The 27711-nt window shown below is 37.4% G+C and overlaps 1 protein-coding gene across 5 annotated transcripts in view; it reads left to right on the top strand.

Moving 5' to 3' along the window:
- ARHGEF9 (Cdc42 guanine nucleotide exchange factor 9) overlaps positions 1 to 27711 on the top strand; it is a 93557-nt gene that overhangs the window by 27751 nt on the left and 38095 nt on the right. For all 5 annotated transcript variants that reach the window (XM_080909526.1, XM_080909524.1, XM_080909528.1 and 2 more), the window contains exons 2-3: positions 4291 to 4470; positions 20788 to 20979. In XM_080909526.1, the coding sequence (XP_080765652.1) occupies positions 4345 to 4470; positions 20788 to 20979 (318 nt within the window). In that variant the 5' untranslated portion in view covers positions 4291 to 4344. The remainder of the gene's footprint in view (positions 1 to 4290; positions 4471 to 20787; positions 20980 to 27711) is intronic.

Here is a 27711-nt window from a genome sequence, read left to right as displayed (position 1 = left end):
TGTCATTCCAACTTGACATTGGGCATATATTTTACATGACCATACATATTCTCAGACATACAATGACTACTGACGAAAGCTTAGGCAGGGAACATTGGGGGCAGAGGAGCCAAAGCCCATAGTAGCATAGGGGTGTCTAGGGAAGAACGAGGCATCAGAAGATAAAGGGACAGCCCCCAGATGACAGAAGTTTGCTAGGTCCGTCGTGGATCAGCAGTGTCAGGATCATAAAGGGCTTATTTTAAATCTCAAGCCTCAGTTCAGACCTACTGGATTAAAAGAAGCTTTCTTCATGCTTTTATTTCTATGACAGAACATCCTCAGTGTGGCTACTGGAAGCCCTATGTGCCCCACTTACTGGTAAATCTGAAGAAGAACCCTTATGTTTGGTGCTGCATTCAGCATGCTCTGGGAATTGGAAATTGTTTTGTTAGATATCACAGGAGTGTAATCCTGTGGCCTAGAAATATTTGTGTTTCATGATATAGTAACTAAGCATCATCTCCTGGCTTTATATTGAGATTTCAGGAGTAGAGGCAATTGGGAATTAGGACTTTTTTTTGGGGGGGGGGATGGAAAGCGAAGCATAAAGCAGAAGGAGAATAGAATTTGTGCTAGAGCCACTCCCAAATGACTTTCTTGGCTTTCTTTATAATGATCTGCTGCCAGCTTTATTTCAGTTTATTTTTCTGGCTGTTCTTTGAGTCCACATGTCCCTTTGTTATTAATTTTGAGGTTTATGGCTTTTCTCATAATTCTATCCTCTGAGACAAGATTTCTTGGTTTCTACATTTTTTTTCTAACTCCCAGAACTTTCTGTCTCTCCCTTCCTCTGACTTGCCTTGCAATTCCAACATATTTATATCCCCAGTTAACTATCCTCCATTTTAGCACACATTTACAAGAATATTTGTCATCAACTCTTCTTCTTCATAGTTTTCATTGTTTCCTAATATAGGGCATGTTTTAATAACCACACTTAGGATTGATGCCCTGTCCCGAGAATCAACTTTGCCCCCATTTACTTCAAACTAAATTCAAGTCTCTTTATTTATACTACTTGTTTATTTAACCTCATTCTTTAGCCTCAAATACCCTTTTATTTCTTCGGCATCTGTTACTATCTTTTCTACACTTCAGTGCTCCATAAAACCATTCCTGGAGACAAATATCTGTACCCATGAAGGCTTATACTAGGCTATTAAATCTAAGACATTCTAGGCATTGTATATCCCTCATGCTAATCCACCCTCTCTAAAATCTTGCCTGTGACTCAGACATTATCTTGTTTCATGGATGAAGAAACTGAAGTCCAGTGTTGCATAGTTGGAGTCGTTTGCATTTGGCTTTTGTAATATTACACTCCTCAGTATCTCAGTTACGTGCTGACAGCACAGCTTTGGTTGTTTCTTTAAATTTTCCATTTTCACCTTTTATCATCACTGCTATTTTCTAAAGCAGCAAAGTCTAGAATAAAAGGTAGGTTTTTATGTTGTTTGAGGGGCCTTTTGATCTTTAAGTGGGAATTATCCTAGTGAGCAGATCTATGCCTACAGTAGGTCATTGAATGCATGCTGTATGAGACATGAATGTATAAAGTACATATATGTATGAAAACCTTGTAGCAAATTAAAATTTAATTCTATACAGAAAAGGAATACATATATACTCAATGTTAGCCAATATTTAATTTACTTTTATTAAAATACCTAGAAAATTGGAGAAGAACATTCTTTTACTCTGACAGATATTTATGGTGAATGAGCATAGGAACCACCTATAACTTCAAGCCCCTTTGGATTCATTATCTTCATCACACCTCTGCACACATACCAGCTAGTTCTTGGATCAGCGTTTTATAGCTTAAGCAGCAAGTAGGAGTGTAGAACTATATAGCATAGCTTACAAGTTAAAAGTAGATTCTCTAGAGAAAGGCTATATCTGCATTTGAATTTTTTTTTTATAGATAGTGTCCTGAACAGAGGGTCAGTATTCAACGCTAACAAACACTTGACACTTAATCAAAAGCTGGAAATATAGTTCAAACTATAAACTTTCAGGATCCTCTAGGCTTGGCCTGTCTAGAATTATCAAACTAATTTTACAACATTCAATTGGGACCCATCTTAAAAGGGAGAGGGGGAAACTTACTTATAAGTGTTTTTTTAGAGTACTTTTCACATCACTTTGACAGAATACTTTACAGAAACAAAGTAAGGGGGGATTTATTTCGGTTCATGTTTTTAAAGGGTATAGTCTTTCTTGGCAAGGAAGGCTTGGTTGGCTTTTTCTGTAGCAGTAGAAGCATGTATCTGTTTATATTTTAGCAGATCAGGAAGTGGAGAGCTTGAGATGTTATTAGAAGTGGGTTTAATTTCCAAGGCCTGCCTCCAGGGACATCTTACATCTAGGTCCTGTGTCCCAAAGGTTCCATAAATTCCTTAAAACAGCACCACCAACTGAGATCAAGTTTTCAAACACATGAGGCTTTGTGGAGCATGCCACATCAAACCATAGCAACCAATGACTAGCCATTCTCCTTCTCCACTGAGACCAGGACCAGCAGCAATTGATTAGTTTCTTTGGAAGAAAGCAAGATAAACATAAAAAGGAATCTCTTTAGAGAGAAGATTAAAATTCCTTTTCCCTGGGGCTCTTTTATAATGGCTGATAGCATTCTGTCTAAGTAAGCCCATATTAGTAGTATGGTTCGATGGTTCTTAGATCTGAAGACATGTTTCTGTAATTTATTCATTGTTACTTGCTGAAAAATAAGGTTGCTTCACTGAACCTCAGTTTTTATCAGCTTTAAAATATGGACACTAATGAAATACAGTTCATTTAGTACAGATTATGTGATATGGTGGGTGAGAAAACAAGTTGAGAATAGTAAAACACAAAATATTTGAAAGGTCCTGCTGGACTGTCTGTACTGAACTTTTCCTGTGCCATAATTTTTGTTGAGAACATAGAAGTTAGAATCCTGAACCAAGAAGTATGTCTTAGGAAGGACCTAAGGGATAGTATACTCCAGTGTGTATGCATATCTATCTATGTATTCATATGTGTATAATGTTCTGCATATTAATTTCCTAAGAAGACTGTGGCATTAATTCTCAGACAATGTGTTCTATGACAGGCCGGTTGGAAAGGGTATATATTCCACACATGAGTTCCTGATACCTTTGAAATGTTTTATCTTTGGTCTTATGGAACCATGATTTCCTTAGACAGACATTTCCTCCCTCAAGCACGTTTATTGGAAAGCTTATTTATAAATGGCATGTCCAGTAACTCAGCACGTACAGAGAGAGTGTTTTAGTCTTCTTGCCAGGCAGGCCATATGTTCTCTAATTCTAAAATGTGCTTTCGCAAATCTTGCGATGACCCATAGTTACAAGGGGGAAGAGTTCATGGGAGAAAGAAAACAAATGAAGATAAAACACAGTGGTCAGGAGCTAGAGAGAGACTCTCCATCTTTATCTGTATGTGCTTAAATGAGTGTGATGCCTATATGTGTTTTTGTTCGTGAGTGTGGTAATGGACTAGATGTTTGTTTTCTGTTGTGTGGAGCCCGTTCCCAATTTCCATGAAATTGCCTGACCCAGGTTAAAATTAAGGATTGCATATACCCTCTGCTTTATTACATGATCTTCAGTTTCTGTTTTAACCTCTTTATTATCAGTTCTTTCAAATCTATCAAATGAAGCCAATGGAGACTCCCTTTATATGCCACAGGGTAGTTGAACACGTTTCTCCGTGCATATTTGCAGACTTGAGTTTATCAAGCATAGAATATCACATACTCTTACCACATGGGATGTGGTAGGGGAGAACTAAATAATACACTACCAACTCTCAATTGGTCAGTTTCAGAAGAAGAAAAAATAGAAATGAACACAAAGAGTTGTGAATAAATATGCCTTTGCTTCAACTTAGCCATTGATGCCTTTCTACTTTAAAGACCTGGGACTGATGAAAAGCACCAAGGAGAGAGAATAGAGCTTTGTTTGTTTTCATTTTGGGAAGAGGAGTTCATGAAAACAGATACAAGCATGCTTCTTTGTCCATATTCTGCATTATTCTATGTACTTGCTAATAGAGAACCAAAAGCATTGTTTGTCTTTTAGTCCAATATGGCATGCATGTTGATGTCATTTCCCCTTCACCACCACCTCTTACTACTGAAACATGTAAGCTTTACCATTAGATAGTAAATTTGCATGAAGAAGTGCTTAAGTAGACCAGCCAGATGTATGGACTGAACACATTCTCATTTTGTCTCCTAAGCTGATCACTGGAGATTCCATCGTTAGTGCTGAGGCAGTATGGGATCACGTCACCATGGCCAACCGGGAGTTGGCATTTAAAGCTGGCGACGTCATCAAAGTCTTGGATGCTTCCAACAAGGATTGGTGGTGGGGCCAGATCGACGATGAGGAGGGATGGTTTCCTGCCAGCTTTGTGAGGGTGAGTGTCAACCTTCACTCTGCAATTCTCTCCTTGGCTTTCCCTACATGCAATCTTGTTCTGTTCATTCTTCTCTTGATGGATTTTTTGTCTTTTCATTTCTTTTTCTCTTTTTCCCTCTCTGTCTCTTTTGCTTCACCCCTATCCCTTTCTTTAAATCTCTGCCTTTCTAACCTTTAGACCTTTCTTTTATCTCGTTTATTTTAGTTGGATTGTCTGTTGCTCACGTTTTTATAAGTCATTTCCTTTGTCCAGTCTTTCCTTTTTAGATTTAACTTGGACAGTTTTTTTTTTCAACTTTATGTGGCTGTAATTTTTTTGCCTTTCTTTTTCTTTTTGCCACATCTATTTTCTATATTCCCTTTTGACTCTTCCTTCTAGATTCTTATCTCTTCCACTCTTTATTTTTGCTCTCTTTTCTTTCTCCCTACATCAACTATACTTTTCCTTTTTTTCTCTCATAGAAGAAATTATGAACTATTATGTACTGCCATAGTCAGCTATTAATGTCAGAATATGTACTTACTGTTCTTCAGGGGCAAGAGATTACTCACTATGCCTTACTTCTTATAACAAATTTGAATGGCTGGGATCTAAGGCATGTTGTGTATGGGAACAGGAAGCTTGTAAATGTTTGGAAGGCTTTGGACGATTTGATGCTTTACCATAAAAACCTGGCCAGAAATGGTGTTCCAGTGAGGCCTCTATTTACAATAGGTCATTTTTTAGCAGGTTCCTGTGGGGAATTTTCACTAACCATGCATCTCAGCTCTTGGCTTTTCTTGAGATTGTTACTTTGAATTTGTTCTTCAATTACTGGACGAACCAGTTTTTTTTTCCATCTGCAAACTGGTCCTGGCAATCTTTTTCTCACCAGAGGATACCACAATGACTGAAAGACAATGAGATTTTTTTTGACAAGACAAGTAACCAAAACTCAAGAGGGTGTGTTAACAACCACCCTTGCTATAGCCTATCACCTTCTGTTAGTTGCTTCTGGAGTGTCTTTTTTTTTTTTTTTTTCTTTTATAATTTTTTAAAAGAAATTTTTTGAGAATATTATACATGTATATAATCAAAGATCTTTAACTTTTTAAATTAAAGGAACTCAGAGCCTCCTGCATGTCAGTCAAGTGCTCTACCAACTAATCTCTGTCACCATATTCATTGCTGGTTTCTTCTGCAACATAAGGCTTAAGTATTCTGGGCCCCAAACAAAAGGTTAGAGGGCCATTGACTTTTGGGGAGCAAAGGACCTTTTAATTTATGTTCCAAACGATTTCCTCTTTCATAGTCACCCATCTCTTTCTCCTCTGAGAGGTTGGGGCTCCTAGATGTACTTTGAAGAAAGGATCAAAGCATTGGTGTTAAGAACTTGGATTGCAACTTCATTAGTTTCTACCAATATGTTTTAAATTTTTATTGTTACATTTTGGCAAGATTTTCAACTGAAACATAGGGATCACAAAGCAGATTTTTCCTAAGGATATAATGAGAGAATACATGCTAATAAAAGATTTAACACAGTTATACAAACATAAAGTACTTGAAAAATACTTATGCTTTAGTTTTTACCATAGGCATAGTTATCATTCTTACTACATTACTAACTCTACCAAGGTCCACATATTGAGACTGGTAATATTACTTGAAGAGAAACACCCTTGTAGAAGATATCAACTTATAAAGCACAGTTGATTGATTGATAATATTTAGGTATTGGCTTAAACAAGCAAATAGAATTGGCTCTTGTTTCCTTCTATGCTGAGTGTTTTCTAATGAAATATCTAATTCTTTATTCTATGCTTATGTGGCTTATTTCATTAATGCCTTGAAATGTTATCTGTGTCCCAACCCAGCTTTAATGGTGAATAAACAGTCCCTAGGGTATTCAGAATGAACCTATCAATAACCACAAAACTTCAGAGTTGGTATGAATCTTTATGCACATAGAGCCTGTGGCTCCTGTGCTACCCAGCCTCTCTTTTCAAAAGGATGATTAAACCACACTTTAATATTAATGTGTTTTGTTTTCAAGGGAATAGACCATAGGAATATTGAGCAAGTCAAGATGACTTAATGAAATGAGTGCCAAGTTCAATCTTTAGAGAATATCTATGAACAAGCACTGATGGTTTTAAGTCAAAGGCTAAAAGGAGTGCTATTTCAAGCACACATCTGCAGTAGCCACTTCCAAGAGATAGTCCAGTAAAACCTAGAATCCAAATTAAACAATAAGTTCCTCCTAATCACTGAATCCATTTATAGTCTAATCATCCAAATCATTTTCCAATGAAGACATGCAAATAGTCAATAAATATTCTTTCAAATGTTCAATATTCTCAACCAATAGGAAAACACAAGTCATTAATAAAACCACTTTAACACACGGGGGGGGGCAGATGCATGCATGTGCACAATAAAGGTATACAAATGCTGGTGAGAACATGAGGAAGAGGAACTCTTTGCAAATTGGGAATGTAAACTTGTGCAGTCACTATGGAAATGAGAATGTTTCTTGAAAATGAAACAGAACTACTATCTAATCCTGGGTATGTACCTGTGTTAGTTTTCATGGCTGATCAAGAAGTAACTTAATGAAGAGGTGGTTTATTTTTGCTTAAGGAAATATAATACCATGACAAGGAAGGCATGTTTTCACTTTCTGTAACTGTGATAAACACCACGACTAAAATACATTAGGAGGGTACTTTCTTTTTAATGAATTAATTAATTAACACCCCAAATGCTGACATCCTCTGAGTCCCTTCTCATAAAGTCCCTCCCTTTATCACCCCTATGCTTTCCTCTGAGGGGTTGCCCTCCCCCAGGGTATTCTCCTACCTTGGTACACCTAAGCTCTGCAGGGTTAGGGTCATCCTCTCCCACTGCAGCCAGACAAGGCAGGCAGTTAGGGGAATGGATTCCATAGTCAGAGGACAACTTCAGGGACAGCCCTCACTCCAGCTGTTGGGGGACCCACATGAACACTGAGCTGCATATCTGCTATGCTACATATGTGCCAGGGGCTTCAGTGTAGCCCGTGTATGCTCTTTGGTTGGTGGCTCAATCTCTGAGAGCTAGGGAGGGTATTTTCATCTTACTAGTTTTTGGCCATCAGTGAGGGAAAAGAGGCCAAGAGCTCATGAGCTCATGGCAGAAACCTGGAGGCAGTAACTGAAGCAGAGACCATGAAGGTGTGCTGCTTACTAGCTTGCTCCCCATGGCTTGCTCATCTTAGACTAGAAATATAAGACTCAGGCCCAACTACCTAGTGATGCCACCACCCACAATGAGCTGGTTCTGCACCACATATCAAACAGCAATTAATAAAATACCTAACAAAGAAGATCACAGGCCAGTTTGATCTGTGAAATTCTTAAGTTGAGATTCCCTCCTCCCTGGTGATTCTAGGTCTGTGTAAGTTGAAAACTGAAGCTAACTATGGCAACATAGCAGCAGAAATGTGAGATGCCTGTTGTCCCAACCCAGGAAGCAGAGAAAGATTAATACTGATGCTAAGTTAACTTTCTCTTCTTTATTTAGTCTAGGGCCCTAGCCTGGAATAATGCTACTTAACATTCAGGGTGGATATGCTCTCATCAGATAAACATTTCTGAAGACAGTCTCATATACATATCTGTCTTAGTCAGGGCTTCTATTCCTGCACAAAGCATCATGACCAAGAAGCAAGTTGGGGAGGAAAGGGTTTATTCAGCTTACACTTCCATATCCCTGTTCATCACCAAAGGAAGTCAGGACTGGAACTCAAGTAGTCAGGAAGCAGGAGCTGATGCAGAGGCCATGAAGGGATGTTACTTACTGGCTTGCTTCCCCTGGCTTGCTCAGCCTGCTTTCTTATAGAACTCAGGTCTACCAGCCCAGGGATGGCTCCACCCACAATGGGCTGGGTCCTCCCCCCACCCCCATCACTAGTTGAGAAAATGCCTTACAGCTGGATCTCATGGAGGCATTTCCTCAACTGAGGCTCCTTTCTCCGTGATAACTCCAGCTTGTGTCAAGTTGACACAAAACCATCCAGTACAGTATCCAAATGTATATTTCCATAGAGAGTCTAAATCCTGATGAATTAATAATACAGGGTAACTATCATAATACCCAAAGCACTCTCAATTCTACAAAGAATGTGCACATCTGCATTACTAGTGTGCTGCCCTATTCATTATAGTTTAAATAAACAACCTTAATGTCTATTAACAGATGACTCTATAAAGAAAATGGAAGGAGAGTGTATACAGAATGTGATTTTATTTAATTTAACTGGAAACAAGGATGTAATTTTCAGGAAGGTGGGTAGAACTGGAAAATATATGTTAAGTAGAATAAGCCGTACTCAGATACATGGGGTTGTGTATGGTTCATGAAACTAGAAAAACGAAAAAAATCACCATGATAGGGGAAGAAGTGCTCTTAAGGGAGCTAAAAGGAGAAAATGATGATGATAGAATGCAAGGTACATGTGACAGGAGAGGAGAAGTGTATATATTAGGCCAAGGAAGGGGATGAGCAGGAAGAGCCAGGAGGGTAGGAGAAAGGCTTGAAGGAGAAGAGAAAGTAAGAATAAAGTGTATATCAAAAAGCTACAGTGACACCTGTTACTTTGCATGCTAAATAAAAGAAACAACATTTAACAGCTGGAAAGCCCCAGTAAAATTGAAGCTGTCTTAGTATGACTCCTTAAAGGTAAGGTCTGGAAATTAGACTTTTGTTTTTCTTTAAAAGGACACCTAGATCAGTAGTTCTAATCTGTGATTTGTGACCTCTTTGGGATTGCATACGAGATGTCCTGCATATCAGATGTTTACATTACATTTCATAACAGTAGCAAATTATACTTATGATGTACCAAAGAAATAATTCTGTGGCTGGGCATCCCCATAACATGAGGAACATGAGGATAGCTTTTATTTTGTAATTGGTGTTTAAACATATTGGTTATTGTGTTTCTCCTAGAAAATATACTGTGTAAATAAAGACACAGATGTAATTTGAATTTTTCTAATAGTCACATGAAAAAGTTAAAATAAAGTTAAAGGTGAAATTAAATTTCATATTATATATTCTCATAGCTTCACAATTTTATGGAATATTATATAATATCACTATAAAATTAATAATGATATTTTATTATGTTTTTGGAAATGTGATATATGTTGAAGATGTCTCAATTCATACCAGCCACACATGGCTAATTACTGCTTTTTCAATAACACAAGTTTAGTCTGAATAATGTAGTTAAAGACCTGGGCTGTTAATGATAGCGCATAAATCATAATTTGGAAATCTGATATTTCTTACAATGTTTCTTCCTTAAATATTTAAAGTAGTATCCCATATATGCTTCATAATGTATTCAGTAATGAACATTTGTTACCTTTGTGATGTCTTTTAAGAACAGAGTCAAGTGCTTTTAGTATCTTTTCATTCATTGGTTAACTTATGACAATCAGATCATACGGAATATCAGTCCTCATATCTGGCTGTAGAAATCTTTACCTACTTTCCTGGGCTTATTTTCCTAGGAGCTGAGAACAATCTGCTGATACATGATTGTGTTTCTAAGTAGCCTCTGGTAGCATTTTCCCCCTGCTAAGCACCAATTTCAAGTTGTTCAGTCTGTTTTCCTTTGATGTCGTGCAAAAAAGGAGCCTTTTGTTCTGACACCGAGCCTGTGGAGAGCAAATGTTAAGGCGTTTTTATATAGGCTACATAACACATTGTTTTTAGTGAGTGGTCAGGTCTGTGTCACGAGGCATGGCTTTGTTCAAAAAGTAAATAGTTGGCCAGCAAGATGTCTCATCTGGTAAAGGTGCTTACTGCCACGCCCCGTGACCCAAATTTGACTGCTTGAACCTACGTGGTGAAAGGGGACAAACCACTGGACTCTGGCAGTTTCTTCTCTATCCCCATACACAGGCATGTGTGCCGTGCCCAACTCACTCCCCCAAACACCTAATAAATGGATATATTTTAAACTTGTATTTATTTCCCTTGTTTTTCACCATTTGTCATGGTTTTCTTTTGCTTTTTGAAATCCATTTGTCTGGATTTTTGGTATCTTACTTTCCTGGAGGTTGTCACAGAAAAGGATGACCTGAAGCTAGGAGGATGACTCAGTAAAGTGCCTGCTGTATACGAAGGAGAACCTAGGTTTGTATCCCTAGGATTCATATCAAAAGCAAGGCATGGTATCATGTGACCAAAACCCCAGGTTATCAGGCTCGGCCAGTGGTCTACCTTGGGACAAGTCTGTGGTCACTAGGTCCACTGCATGTGAACATGACTTGCTGGGCTGACCTTACTGAGGCTCTGGTTTGGCTATAGGGCTACGGCATCTTGAGTTCATACTAATAATGATCTGAGCTCCTAGAGGGGGACTCACTGGGCTAAGACAGGGAGGGGCCTGAGGCTTATTGCTTGGCTGGCAGGTTTCGTGGTTGGGTAGGTCTCCTCAGCCTGATAGTTTGGAGACTCCCAGGAAGCCTGTATTGCTTAGCTTTGGGATGAGCTCACAGGAAGAATACGACGTTACTTCTTGAAATTTGGGTGCCTCCAGGGTGAACTCTTAGGCTTGTTTAGGTAATTCCAAAGGCCTGAAGGTAGGGAGCAGCCTGTCCTTGAAATGTTTGCTCTTTGTATGCTTGGTAGTGAGACAGAACTGAGTGTTGGTTCCTGGTAGGGTCTAGAGAAAGAAGAAGACTAGAGCCTGTAGCTCTGAGTCCTATACTGTGTGGGTGGAGATGCCTGGAAAAATCTCAGGCCTGAGGTCACACCACCATCTAGTCCTGGCTACAGGGAGAGCCTTCTGAGTCTTTAGATTGTCTGATTTCTCACAATAACCCACTGGTGGGCATAAACTCAAAAGGTGGTGGAGCCAGGATAGATAGGTTTTTCTCTCCTGGGTTCTATAAGAAAGCAAGCTGAGTAAGCCATGAGGAGCAAGCTGTAGCATCTGCATCAGCTTTTGCCTCCAAGCTCCTGCCCTGATTGAGTTCCTGTCCTGACTTCTTTTAATAACAAGCAACAATGTGGAAGTGTAAGCTGAATAAATTCTTTCCTCCCCAACTTGCTTTTTAGTCATGGTGTTTCACCACAACAATTTTAACCCTAAGTAAAACAGACATCGTCACTTAAGTGAATAGACAGCCTATAGAACTGAGAAAATACCTTTACTATGTTTGACCCACAAAAGATACAAGGGAATGTCATGGTGATGGTCAGTGATGGTCAGATTAAGAGATTTTTATTTGCCAGTGATGGAGAATGTGCTTATGTCAGAAAGAACACTGGACCACAAAGTGAGCAGGTTATATAGACCTATATAGATTATCTTTATTATAAAGTAAAAAACTACAATTACATCATACTATAGCTATGCCAGAGGGAAAATATTCCAAAAGTTTCTGTTAACAAAGTTTTCAAAAGCTTTAGTTGATTAAATGATTTGTTCTATGTTGTAAAACATAAATCTGCCCAAACCCCAAAAAAATTTATATGGAAAGAATTAGAATGTTCTGCTCATTGGAGCAGAATATGGAATATGGAGAACAAGGTCTGGGAAGAAGTTGGGTGAAATGTAAGCAGAAGTTGGCTAAAGCCAGGATAGAGTCACTTTGGACAGTTGCCTACACATTTAACAGAGGGTTAGTATCTAGAATGGACAAAGAACTGAATAAATAAAATAAATTCCCCCTAACCCTCCCCAACAAAACCTAACCAGCAAGGAAAAAAAAAAACAATTAAAAATTGGGGCATGGAATTAAACAGATATGCCTCAAAAGGAGAAATACAAATGGCTTAGAAATATTTAATAGTAACCTTAGGTATCAAGGAATTGCAAATTACAACTACTTTGAGGTTTTATCGTAGCCCAAAGAAAATGGTTAAGTTCAACACCAACAAGGAGAACAAAATGATGACAGATGTTGGCACAAATATGGGAAAAGAAACACTTATTCACTCATGGTGGGAGTGCAAACTGGTACAACTACTGTGGAAATCAGTGTGGATGTTCTTCAAAACACTGAAAATAGATCTACCACATGCTCCAGCTATACCACTCTTGGGCATAACCCAAAGGATTTTATATCCTACTACAGAGTTTATATTCATGTTTGTTCCTGCTCTATTCACAATAACTAGGAAACATTAACAGCCTAGATGCCTTATAGTTACACAATGGGATGTCTTTCAGCTGTGAAGAAAAAAAATAAAATTATGAAATTTATGGGTAAATGGATGGAGCTGGAAATGTTCTGAGGTGAGCCCAGACTCAAAAGGCAAACACTGCATGTTGTCTCTAATATGAGGATAACAGCTCTAAATCTTGAGATGAAATACCTACATAAGGCAGGAAACAGACTGATCGGGTAAGCTTTCAAAAGGGGAGAGAGGATATAGGTGCTATAAAGGGGGAATGAGGAATGGAGCAAGTATGGTGTAGTACAGAATGGGTCAGAAGGATAGAGGACTTAATTAGGGGAGGGATAATTAACACAAAAACATGTTTAAAAGTCATATGGAAAACTACTACTGTAGAAGGTTACACACACACACACACACACACACACACACACACACACACTATAATGAGGTAACAGTATTTTTCCTAGACACCACAAGCTATCACATATAAAGCCCAGTACAAAGAAAATGGATCCATAGTCCTCTTTTTGTTTTCAAAGAGTAGAACATGTGGAGAAGAGAAGAATATGTGGAGAAATCCATGTGCAATATGCAGAGCCTGGGGTTCTTGGTCTTTAAGCTGCTGAAGACAGGGAATCCAGGCATTCCGTATATGTGCCACTCTTCCACCACCATTACCTTGCCATTCCTTCTCCCTACCCCAGTGTATTACTTAGCCTTTACTATATTATGAAAAGCTTTAATTTCTCCTTTTTCCATCCCAGTTACAGATATAGGTATGAGAGACTGAAGGCTTCAAGATAGGATATGACCCACCAAAGATCGTGTAGATCATAGAATTATACTGAACCAATCTCCAATTAGCACTTTGGGTTGATCATCCCAAAGTATTATTTATATGATATTACATTATCCTTTACAGATATTTCTGACCCTCTAACTGTGCTTGGAGATTGAATCTTTTTTTCTTTTTTGAAATGGGATATGTTACTTGAGAGATTTTTTAGTTCTGTAACCAAGGTTGATCTTAAACTTATGATCCTCCTGTTTCAGTCTTAATATTGCTGGGTTTATAGCTATCCACAAACATATTCTGATCAGAATTTTCTTTTTGTTGCATAAAAGTTCTCATTATTATCTGTGAACTTCACTTTGATTCCTACCGATTATCTAAGAGAAGCTACAAATATTGTTATATTATCATATGCTGTACTGATTCATTATTTTTGACTGTTCATGTGCCTAGTTTAAGAGAGTGGGTTATGGCTCAACTTTCTATTTAGTTGGATTTGGTTCAGTTAGATAAAGCAATAAGTCTGAATGTCTTGACCCTTTCTGTAAGCATCTGTGAGCCAGAAAATTTCAACATTTGGAAGAAATCTTAAAGTCATGTAGTTTGGCCTTAGTGTTGATGTATGAATACCTCATAATGCCCTTTGCTTTACAACTGTTCATCTTGTCTCTAATCATACACAGCTACTGACAGTTGGCTCCCTGCATCTTGAAGTCATTGCTTATGGCTTAGAACAGACTTGGGAGATTTTTCACTTTAGGCCAAATTGTACTCCTGTCTTTCTGGAGTTTCTACTCATGAAATGGGCCTATGTGGCCAAGACACTGGGTCTAGAGATCATTTTTCTTGGTTGAAATTAGACCTTTCTTAATTAATAATAACTGTCTTTGAGCAGGTAGCTTGGGTTTTCTGTGCTTTAGTGACTCTCTCTCTCTCTCTCTCTCTCTCTCTCTCTCTCTCTCTCTCTCTCTCTCTCTCTCTCTCTCTCTCTACATACATACATACATATATATATATATATATATGTGTGTGTGTGTGTGTGTGTGTGTGTGTGTGTATGTAATCTAATGTTATAACAGCACCTACATGAATCTTTTGTTATGAGAACAAAAATTATGCAAAGGAGGTTCTGGCAGGATAGTCTTAGCATAGAGGAAGCATTTAACAATAGTACTGCTGATATAGCAAACTTTTAAGGCTAATGTCAGAAATGTGTTCATTTTCCCTTGTTCACACTATCCACTAAAGAACAACTTCTCTTTGTATTCAAGTGCCTAGAGTCTGAGACCAGATCTTCCAAGCCTCTCCTATCCTCTGGCTTCTGGGCTTTCGGCTTTTATTCATTATTTGAATAAGTTACTCCATCTGAGTCATCTTGCTGTTCCTACATGTATGTTGCTAAGGTTACCTCTGCATACAGAATTTATATTTTATCTCATTCGGCCACATGCACAAGGACATGGTCTACCCAGAGGTCTAAACATGCTAATAATGCCAGGCTTTTAAGATAATCGTGGTAGTATTTGGACTAATGAGCCTGCTGCATCTGTAATTGGATAGTGTGCTCTTTTTGTCGACTTCATTTTTACAAGAAAACATAATGTTACTGCAGTAGTACCTTAGCACTTAGCCCTCATTTGTAAGCAACTAAATTGTAGACAAGTTCAGTACATAGGAGTCTTATGAACAAATTAGATGTATCAGGAAAAAGCCATAAATAGCAAACCTATAAATTCTTCCCATTAGTCCAGTCCTTCTTTGGTTTTTGCACAAAGGCTAGCACATAAAATACAGAGGATAGTGTGGGATGAGATGTGATTCAGCTCAAGTTGGGGTGAGGAAGGATCATATGACTTGGGTAGCCATTAGAGAATACCATAGCCTATATAAAGAACACCAAAGGGTAAAAATACAAGGAGAGTGTTTCAAGAGCACACTTGACATTAACAAGCCAGACTTGAGATATCTGTAGCATTCTGCAAGATGAGAGTGAATAAGACCCTAGTGGACCTACCTATGCAAATAGATGGCATAGCCCAGAACATGCCTCACGAGGTTGTTATTATTATCCCTTAGGCTGGAACCATCTGCCTCTAGAATTATGAGGTAGCATCTGAGAAAAACTTGTTCTATATAGTCAGTGGAAGGTTTAAGGAAGTATTTTTGTAGTTGCTTTCCTACTTTCCTTAACTCTATCATACTTTAAAAGCTATCTTAATCACCACTGGTTTCTAAGCAATTCCTTATACCACTAGCAAGGGCAGATTTATAGCCAAGACTAGCAATAATGATGTCTTATCTCATGAAAAAGATTCCTAAGGTGAGAATTCAAGGGTTTAAAGCCAGTGTTTTACCAAGTTACCATCCACAGTTGTGTTTTGAGAATTTTTTTCCCTGAATGAATCTCAGTCAAAAACTGCCTATTTTCTAGAAGATGAGTACTTGGGTTAGATTGATTTTTCATCATTTTTAAAAATAGATTTCACCATGAAAACAGGCAGGGCAGGACTTTGTATACTCAAATTTGATAGCTTAAATAGAAACCTTTTATATTTTTATATATATTTATAGTGTATCTTGGTCTTATCTATCAATCCATACCTCACTCTCTCCCTCCAACCCACACCACAGCCCTCAAGACATATCTTCTATCTTTCCTAAAGTAACATATTTATTATAACCTCCTAACTTGAATTAATGGTGCCCAAATGGGCATGTGTGTGGAGTCATTCAGTGAGGCATGGACAACCTACAAATGACTGTCCCCACACCAAAGAAATGTGACCTTCCCATTCATAGAAGTTATCAACTGTCTTTGATGGACATTGAAAGCTTCTCTCCCTCCATGCTGGAATATTTAATTTTGTTGATCTTGTGGAAGTCTTGTGTATGTAAACAGAGCTCCTATGAGTTCATGTGTATACACAGGCTAGTTTTTTGCAGCACTCTTTCCATCCTCTAGTTCTTCTATTCTCCCCAGCCCCTCTTCTCTGATACCTTCTGAGCCTTGGGGGTAGTGGTGGTAGTGGTAATGTAGATGTCCCATCTGTGGCTGAGCACACAGCATTTTGAAGAGTTTGAGTCTCTTCATTACCCACTACACATTACAATCAGAAGCTTCTATGACTTGAAAATAGCAAAAAGCTATGGATATAAAAACAAATATTGTAGAGGATTGTTACAACATGACTATCTAACAAACTATTAATCAGTTCTGGCCTATAGCCTATAAATTCTATAGCCATTAATTTTGACCATGTTTACAGTACCAGGCACAAATGACTTCCTGTGGAGCATGCTCAAATCCAATCAAGAAAGTAGTTGGTTACCTCATAAACTATCTTGCCACTATTGCCTCAGTGTATGCATCTTGACTGGAAGATCATTATTGTAGCATGCAACATGCAGCATTGGTCAAGACCATTGATCTTCTTTCTTCCCCAGCAGCCTTCATACCACTCTCCACCATTATGAAACCTAGCTAGATGGGAGAAAGTTTCTTTATCAGTTCAAGACGGATGGCTTTATGTCCTGCAATTGGAGTATATGTTGTTTTCAGCAATAGGATGTTAGCCATTTATTTGTGATAGGCAATGAAGGACAATACAAACAGTCTTGTTTTGGGCATCTTTGGGGCCTCCTTGACCAATAATTCATAGGGAGGTAACCTGTGCTTGTCACTGATATTTTTACTTAATAAGTTACATCTTCTGAATGCAGCATTATTCTCCCTTGTGGAACACTTATGCTCAAACTCATTTTTCTTTTAAAAATTACACTTTAATTAGTTTATACTAGTGGAGTTTCATAAGACTTCTTTATACATCTTTAGTTTTGGTTAACTCTTCCTTGCCCCTCATTTCCCTCACTCTCTGCACCATCCCAATTTAAATCTTCAGTTCCCATAATTGCTACATCTTTGACATCACATGTGTTCTACAAAGTGCTTCTATTGTGCTTTCTACTTCGATTTCAAAATCATAGGTTTCCACAAAGACTATTCATTTTGGTTAACTCTTCCCTTATCCTCTAGTTTCCCTATTTCTCCACTGCCTATTTGAGTCTTTCTGCTCTACTTTCATATCACCTATAGTTCATACTCCCTCCCTAATCTTTATCCTTTCATCTATTGCTAGTTTTGTAACTACCATGTATACTCAAAGGTGAACACACAAAACACAATATTTGAAGCTAGTACCCACATAGGACACATAGCTACACATTGGTCTTTTGGGGCCTGGTTGACCTCAGTAAGTAATTTTTTCCAGTTTTATCTATTAACTTTTATGACTTCATCTTTCCTCATGTCCGAGTAATGTTCCACATGGTATCAAGCAGTCATTATATATTCAACAGTTGATATACATCTACTTTTATTCCATTTGCTAGTTAATAATGAACATGGATGTGCAAGAATTTTTATAGTAAGATATAAAAATTTTTGGATACTTGCCTGGGAGTGGCTTGATTGGGTCATAGTTCTAGATCTATTACTAGGTATTTGAGATAAAAAGCTGGCAAACATATTCACCCATTTTGTGGCCTGCTCTTTACTTACTCCATGGTGACCATGAAGCAGAGAGATTGGAGTGGGGATTGGGAACAGTTATAACCTTTAAAGGCATGCTTTCAGTGACCTATTTCTTCTGTGAGGCATTACTTCTTAAAAACTCAACCACTTCTCAAACTAGTTTTGCCAGCCAGGAACTAAACATTTAGCACACAAGCCTGTGAGAAACATTTTATATTCAAACCCATGGATAGTTTTAAAGCCAATGAAGAGGGTTTTATGAAGAGGCTTAAATTCGGTTTAGGACCTAGGAGGAGATGGGAGGGAAAACCATGATCAGCATATATTGAATAAACTTTCAATGAAAAAAAAAAAGCCAGGGAACAAGACAGAGTAAGAGAAAAGAGTAGAAGACATAATGAAGTGATAGTGAAAATAAACAGGGTTTGTTGGAAAGATATGGTTAATGTCGTGGGTGTGTTGTGGTACAGAAAAGTTCAGTGGACATGCTCTGCCTTAGTGTGTTGGTATACAGTTATGAATGCAAATAAAGTTATTGCCAGGGTCTTTTCTCTTCTTGCTATCCCTCCTCCATCTATTTGTAATGTAACCAAAATTTTTATTGTTTTATTGGAGATTATTACTTCTAATTATATATATGTTAGAAAAGAAAAACAATTTGTTAACATCTTTTTATGGTGCTTTTTATTTAATTAGCAAAGTATCTTTCCCTTGGGGAACAAGGAGTAGTTTCTCTGCCTGACTCTGTACACTATGCTGATTGTCTTTGTGCCAGACAAGAATGCTAAGTGTTATATTGATTAATATATGAACAATATATTACTGTTTATATATATGCATATACAGAAAAGTAATATGTGTATATGTATTTTGTACACACACACACACACACACACACACACACACACACACACACACACTACTTTTCTGTTGCTGACCAAACACTAACATGGGAAGTAAAGGTTTTATTTCATGTTACAAGTTACAGTCTATCATCTTGGGAGACAAAGAAAGAAAGGTACTTCTTAATTATTTTAATGGGTAGGTAATAGGGGATCAATTACATATCTTGAAAAAAAAACAATAAGGAAAGAGCCAACTATGGTATTCATACCTTTAATCCCAGTACTCAGGAGATAGAGATAGGTAGATCTTTTGAGTTTTTAGCCAGCATAGTCCACATAATGAGCTAGGACTTATTGTAATATCCATATCTCAAAGAAAACACACACATACACATACTGATGTTTTGCTTAGAGATAGCACATTTGCAGGTGGAACATTCTAGATACCACATTTTGATCATTTCTTCATATATGCAAAATGCATTTAAATAGTGACCTCTACTTGTTTTGGCCTATATCAAGTAAGTGGAATATATTTTTCTGATATCTTTAGGCATTCTGGGTAATAATTATGCTTCCCATCTCCCTAGGACTGAAAGTAAGAAAGAATACAGTTCAGAAGTACTATTTCAGTTCCACCTCAAAGGATTAGCTGTCATAAAACTACTCGTGAATAGTGTTATATTCTGCATGGCTTAATCCTGAAAACCTGATGGGAACAAGGGAATGAATTAAGAACAGACACACATAAAGAAATGATGGAATAAAGTGCTCCACGCTTGTTCTAATGGAGTGGCACCAATTATGCAACAACCCAGAATCTCATTAAGTATATTATATACAGCATAGTGAGGAAGGGTTAGCTAGTCTCCATAGGAGGTCGCTCTGTGAGTTGTGCAGTCATCCTGGAAGAGGGAGTTGAAGTAGGGAGTTTTTACATACACTGGTCAATCATTCCTAAACACTTGTACTTTGTCCAGAGGAAGACTTTGTCATGCCTTACCTGGGGGAAGTCTTTGTCAATAATACACAATCAGTGATGACTTTATCTATTCCTTCCTTATACATTAACTCAAGGAGTCACCGGCTCCTTAAAAATAGACACTGCTGATGTATCTAAATCTCTCAGTGTCTTGAGTTAGGAATTACAAAAGTTGGAAAGTAAAGGGGAAAACTATGGAAGCTGTTAAGAATAATTATCAAGTTTCTTCACTAATTATGCCTCTCTTCCTGGTAAACCCACCCATATCTATTAAACCCATCCATCTCTGCTTCTCTCTACATGGATTTTATCTCCTTCCCAGAACTGGACTGAAATGGGACTGAAATCATTTCTTGATTCAAACTAAGTCTTCCACAGTGTAAGCATCTCATCCTGCTTCCTCAAAGGAGATATTTTTTTCACGTTCACGTTGAATGTTGCCTTTCTCCACCCATTAGGAGGTTGTCTTTTCAGGTCTAAGTCATTTTACAGTCAAAGTTTGATTATTATTTGTGTATCCTTTGGTGAAAATCAAGATTAAAGCTCTGTCATTTGAGATATGTACTCCTGTATTCAACTATGCTTCCCACAGTTGTAAGCACTCAAATGCTTTCTTTGGCACTAAAATCTATAGTTTCTTTTTTCTTTTCAGTTTTTTAAACAAATTGTACATACATATGTTTCAGCGGGAACAATTTATTTGCTATTACTTTTCTTCTGATTCCTTCTTGAAAAAGACACCTCTTCAAAATAATCCAGTTATTCATCACATGTTCCATCTTACAGATAGTTTTCTAGAGACTTAGAGAGAACTAGAAGCATTTGTAGGGTCAGCAAGACATCCTACAGTCAGTCCTGATACTCTGTTTTCAAAAGCTTCTGATTGAAGGCTTTGTGAAAACAGAAAGATACTAATTTATCCATTTTTTCTATTTAACTGGAGATTTCTCAACAAAGATTAACCTATTATCATTTTTTTTTTTTTTGCCTACTTCCACAGCTCTGGGTGAACCAGGAGGATGGGGTGGAGGAAGGGCCCAGTGACGTGCAGAATGGGCACCTGGACCCCAACTCAGACTGCCTTTGTCTGGGCCGGCCACTACAGAACCGGGACCAGATGCGGGCCAATGTCATCAATGAGATCATGAGCACGGAGCGTCATTACATCAAGCACCTCAAGGATATTTGTGAGGTAGCCATGGTGGTGCATGTGGAAGCATGTGTGGTGCAATGCAGGACACTTCTAGAAGGAGCTGACCATCTGCATGAGCCTGCCTGGGGCAGTCCCAAAATGACCAAAAAGGCAGCTGGACTCACCTCCCAGTTGTTTTCAGTGGAATGAGGTTGCATCCTTTAGGTTTTCTATTTCTTTCTCTCCTTCAGTTTATTCATCTCTGTTATTAACTTATTAATATTTACCTTCTGTCCTTCTACTTCTCTGCCCGCCTCTTTGTCTTTGTCCTTTCCTTTCCTGAATCTGTTCTCTTAAACTCTGGGTTCTGATCCAGCAAAAGCCTAACCTACCTCATTCATTAAAGAAAATTTAAGCAAGAGACCAGCTTGAATGTCTAGAAGCATCCCTAGGAATTTTTTTAAAGGATGTAAATTGTAAGTTCTCCACTCCTGCCACCTAAGTTGTGAATTATGCATCAGTGGCTATGGTGAGCCATGAGCATATTTAAGTTTCAAGAGCATCACTTATGATCCTAATGTGCTGGTACTCTTCCCTCACTTGAAGAACATTGTGGTTAATTTAAATATATACATCCTGGTAAAAGAAATCAACACAAGATGAAGGCTATATCAACAAGCCTCAGCTCCTTTAGCTTGTGTATCTTTATATGCCCTAACTCCATGCTTTCTATCTCTCTAGACTATGGGAGCCTCCCTACAACCCTCCCCCCAGACCCATGTTCTCTTTATCTTAATGGAGGCTAGTTAACATTTTCAAAGGATTTATTGCTAAGCACTAAGGGGAAATCAATAGAAAATGGAGAAAAGAATGTTTTCAAAGTCATTATCTTATGTATATGGGTGCTTTGTCTGTGTACCACATGTGTGTTTGGTACATGAGGAAGCATTAAATCACTGGAACTGGAGTTATAGATGATTGTAATCCACTATGTAGGTGATAGCAATCCAACTCAGGTCCTTTGGAAGAGTATCCAGTGCTCTTAACCACTGAACTGTCTCTCTAGCCCTCTTTGAAAAGGCCTACACACACACGCACACACACACACACACACACACACACACACACACACACACACATACACACCCCAAACCAAAATCACCCAGCTTTCTTTTGACCTTAGAAAAATGTTTCATTGACTCATCTTGTTTCCTTCCCTCTTAGGAGAAATTAGAGCCTAATTTCTTTTCCTAACCTGGGGTCTGCTTTGTGGTTGAGAGTATAGTTGTCATATTTTTAAAGACCTAGTTTCCCTAGAGCAGAGCTATCTAACAGAACTTTCTGTGGTGATGAATGTGTTGTCTCCTCTCTCTATTAGACATCTATTAGCTAGCCAAGCTTTGAAATATGGCTGGTGTTATTGAGGACAACTTTTTTTCCTTTAAAGAGAGTTAATTTAAACAAAGGCACACTACTATTTGAAATTACATTGGACAGTACACCTATGGAAAGATAATTAATGGATATTAAATTTAACATGAGCTCATTTTCTTTTCTCAGTTAAATAGATTAAGAATGAGCCTCTTCATGTCACAAAGCAGTAAGATAGGGCAGAAAGAACACAGGTTCTAGGAACATACTGTTCTGACTGTTAAAGCTCAACAAATTAACCCCATAGCCTTAAAGGTAACCCCTGAATCAAGTATACACATACTCTGAGCTCAAGTTTCTCCTTTGTCTTTTGCACTTCATTATATATCTACTCCTTAATGTTGTTGAGGGAACTAAAGAAATGTACTGTTATTGTTTACATATGAATTGTCATGGGGTGTGAACAAGTTAGGCAAGTTTACTACAACTGCTCTGTACCCCCAGATCATAGATATAATGCTATAATTAAATAGTGATCCAGATATTTTTAGAAAATGTCTTTTTATTTCTCCCTTCAAAAATTTTTTTCTGTTCACTCATCTGTCCATAGCTCTCCTTTTCTTCTCAAAGGTTTCTACTGTAGCCAGCAATATCTACATCACCTGAGAACTTCTTACACATATAAAATCTTTGGCTCTATCTCAGACTTACTGAGTAAAATTGTACATTTTAGCAATTTACCCATTTGATTTACAAATATGAAGGTTTGAGAAGTAGGACATAGAAACATAAGGACTTAGAAATCTCCAAATGAGAATTTGCAGATATTATAGTATCTATAATAGACAAAGTAGAATCTGTTCACCACTTGATAACTAGGGCAGGCTATCATGACCTAAGGTAATTTCCCCCTTTGCTCAAAACCTTCCAGTGGCTCATAATTTCCCTTTGAGTAAAAATGGAAACTGTTATTACTTACAAGGGCAGGTAGTGTCAACCCCTTCACTATTTTGGCTTCACCTCTTGCTTCTTTTTCTATGTTCTTACTAACCCACCCTTATTGGCTTCTTGCTATTCATCTAGAGCCAGACATGCTCACAAAAAGAGACCTTTCCCTGCCCAGAGAAATCCTCCTCCAATTAGGTGCTTCAAGTTTTTATTCAAATATTCTATTTAAAACGTCAAGCTTGCATTGATTCTTCATTTTCCTTTCTCCATTATACTTTTGACTATTAGATAAATTGTGTATTTCTGTATCCTTTTTTATAGCTTACCTATCATATTAGAATGTAAATGTCATAAAAGGAAAGGGATCTCACTTGTTAATTACTGATGCATATGAATAACCCACAGTCTGACACATAGTAGATTCTCAAAAATATTGCAAAATAAATATAATTGTTTGTATTTATGTACTTGTTTGATTATCACATTGAGTTTCATTTAATCTTCAAAGAGGGTAAATATTATTTTCTGAACCAACAAGTTATCCTTAATTAGAAAAAAAAATTCTTAGTGTTTCTAGACTCAAATTCCATGAAATCCTATTAGTCTTAGAAGTATGCCTTATTTCCCCCAACTCTCGAACACTGTGGTCTCAAAACACAAGGTACAACAATGGCTATGCTAGTTTGTACAGAAAAAGGAGTGTGGTGACTCTGCTTTGAGGATTTGTCCAATTCAGTTAACCTCCTCAGAGCTTTTGTTGAAGACTTTAGAAGCTATCTCTTTGTTCCACTCACAGCAATAGATATCAAAGAGAATTAGAAAATTCTGTGTTTAGCTGGGCCATGGTCAGTATTCTAGCTTTAGGCTGTATTTTCTATAAACCAAAGCCTTCAGCACCAAAAATTTTCAGAAAGAGTGTCAGAGTTAGAACTGAGAGTCCCAGGGTCAAGTCATATTTTGGTGTCTGGCTAAGAAACCTTAGCAGAGTCTTTTTAACCCTTTACCTTGTTCCCTATCTCTAAAATAAGTGGGATGGGGAGCTTGCTCTCTAAGGAAGATGTGGCTCTCAATCTCTCTGGCTTTGTACTGTGTGGCTTTGTACTATGGTACTGAGAAAGGTCTCTTTTGTACATTCTGCCTCTTCCTCCTTAGCATTCAAGGACACACATCTTATTGGAGTGTAAATGTGTTAATATGAGAATCTACCGCACTCTCCACAGATTTCTAAATCTAGCCAGGGGGATAAAATCTCAGAGCTAAGCTCGGATCATTATGACTAATCATCTGTGACATTGCCATTTGTAACCATGGTACTAATTTTACAATAGAAGAAATTAAGTACTAAACAAACAGGGCTAAAAAGATGCTTCAAAATGATGTCTTTTCTGTCTCTGGGGCAAAATTAGCTCAGGCATAATATAAATGTGAAATCAGTTCTATTCTCAGATGTCTCCAGAAAATATTGCCTATCTTTCCGTGGTCATTTGGATTAGTCTCAGTTGCTTCACCATCAAGAAATTCTTGCTTTATCTAATAAGTTTTACCATGTTATTTCTGTCTTCTATGTTTAAACCTTGGTTTTAAGCTCCATGTGATAACTGTAGCCTGTACCTATAACCTCAATCATTGCAGGAAACTGAAATTTGAGAATCATGAATTGGAGGCCTGTTTGGGCTACATTATGAGATATAATTAAAACCAAAACCAAACAGCCACAGCAACTCTATCTCACATCCACAGCTAAAGTGCTGCCCCAATGTTTCTATCTATGTCATATCTTGCTGTTCTCCTCTCTACTGCTCTCCCTATATGGTCCCTTTCTATGATCTTGTCTTTTGTGGTTATTCCAGGTTAATGTAACCTAGGATCCAGAAATAAGAGATAATATGTGAACTTCTCTTTCTGAGTCTGGGTTACTATAATAGTTTCTAGTTCTATCCACTTATCTAAAGTTTTCATAGTTTTATTTTCATTTCTCTTTAGAGTTGAAAAGAATCCCATTGTATATATGCACCACATTTTCATTATCTGATCATCACTTGAAGGACATTTATTTAGGCTGTTACCATTTTCTAGGTTTTGTGAATAAAAGAGCAGTGAATATGACTGAGCAAGAATCTTTAAAGTAGGATGTCAGTCTTTTGGCTATATGTAAAGGGATGGTATAGATTAGCATATAGTAGATTAATTTTTTAGCTTTAGAAAATTCTTCGTACTGATTTCCAGAGTTGCTGTACCAGTCTGCAATCTCCTCAACAGTGGATATGGGTTGTCCTTTCCATTCTGTTGTCAATTGTTATCTTGATCTTAGCCATTCTGACTAGTTAGTTGAAACTGCAAAGAAGGGGATTGTTATCCAGAATATATGAAGAACTAAAAAGACAGTCAAGAAATCAAATGACCCAGCTAAACAATGAGCTGTTGATCTGAGCAGAATTTTGCCTGTGCACAATTTATTGTAATTTGATTTATTTAAGGTAAAAATTAAGGTGTATTCCAAACACTAAGTTCAACAATTAATATATGAGACCTCATCAAACAGAAAAACTTCTGCACAGCAAAGGACACTATAATTCTCTCAAAGTAGCAGCCCACATGAAAAAGATTTTTTGCCAACTACACATCCAGTAGAGGGCTAACATCCAGTGTACACGCAGAACTCAAAAAACTTGTTACCAAGAAAACAAATAACCAACTTTAAAAATGGGATAAAAATGGGGTACAAATCTAAGAATTCTCAACAGAGGAATCTCAAATGGCCGAGAAGCACTTGAGAAAATGTTCAACCTCCTTTGCCATCAAGGAAATGCAAATCAAAACTATTTTGAGATTCCATCTTATACCTGTCAGAATGGCTAAGAACAATAACACAATTAACAACTCATGCTAACAAGGATGTGTAGTAAGGGAAACACTCCTCCACTGCTGGTGAGAGTGCAACTAGAAATCAGTGGAACAGTTCTGTAGAAAACTGGGAATTGCTCTACCTCAAGATTCAGCCATACTATTCTTAGGCATAACCCAAAGGAGGATTCATTCTTTGACAGAGATACTGCTCAAATATGTACATTCCTGCTCTATTCATAAGAGCCAGAAACTGGGAACAACCTAGATGTCCTTCACCAGAGGAATGGATAAGGAAAATGTGGTATGTTTACACAATGGAATATTACTCAGCAATAAAAAATGAAATCATAAAATTCACAGGTAAATGGAACTAGAAAAAAAATCATTCTGAGTGAGGTATACAAGAACCAGAAAGACAAATCTGGTATGAATTCACTTAAATGTGACTATTAACTGTAAGGTTAATGATAATTAAGTGATGACCTATAGAACCACAGACGTTACATATTGATTAAGGGTTAGACACAGGGCCTGTACATGTCTGCACAAGATGGGGTCCTAGAATTGAAAGGAGAAGTAGACATATGACCCCATTCCTATCCCAGAAGCTATTACTGATTGATAACCACTTGCAAATTGAAATCCGTTTTCTCCAAAGGAATCTCACTGGAGAAGCAAACTACTAATAAGTGTAGGCCACATTCCCAGCAGTAGATGGCCAATAGAAAACAAATTCAATGAAATCTTTGATGATTTCTTATCTTATAATGTAAAGTCAGGGCTCCTTTGAAAAATATCTTTTATTATATATAATATTGTATATATACATACATATTACACAGATTATATATAAAATAATTTGGTACTAGAAATTGAGAATGTATATTATATGTCCTTTATATATAGATAGTATGATTCTGGTTTTGTACCTTTCTGGGATTCCCAAGAATGTTAATGAGTGGGCCCTTCCATCTGTATCTGTTTCTTATGCCTTTTCTTGAGCTCTTTGCCTTCTGTTTGTTTGGATTGTCCTATTCTGATGTGTCAGGTTTTGTTTCATCTTTTATTTTATTATTATCCCTTAGGCTTGTTTTCTAATGAGAGGCATGCAGAATGAATCTGAGTAGGAGTAAAGGTAGGAAGAAACTAGAAGGAATAGAGGGAGGGAAACCATAATCAGGATCTATTACATAAGGAAAAAAATCTACTTTCAATAGAAGGAAAAGATTTAGGTGTGTGCATTTATAAAAGTGTTATCATATTGATCCATTATTCATATTCTATATTTAACATTATATCATAAACCTCTTCCATGTTTCTTCAGTATGTTTCATTCACTTTAATGACTGTATAATATCCCATTAAATTGAATGTGTATTTCTTCTCTACCATTAACTTTAAGAAGGCACCCTACCATCCTGGATTCTTCTTAATATGCACTCATAATTTCCATACACACATAATAGAAATAATACAAGATCCTTCACAATGATAATGGGTCGGTTTGGACTATTATTGGAAAGCTTCATTGGCATTTCCTTTCATTCTTTCTTATAGATATACTCTCCATACTGTTTTTGAACTCTATATCCTTGCTGCATTTTGCATATTATATGATGTTTGGAT

This window comes from Micromys minutus (assembly GCF_963924665.1).
Source record: "Micromys minutus genome assembly, chromosome: X".
Classification (NCBI taxonomy): domain Eukaryota; kingdom Metazoa; phylum Chordata; class Mammalia; order Rodentia; family Muridae; genus Micromys; species Micromys minutus.
Note: the sequence above shows the minus strand (reverse complement) of the source record. Positions and strands in the feature narration are given on the sequence as shown.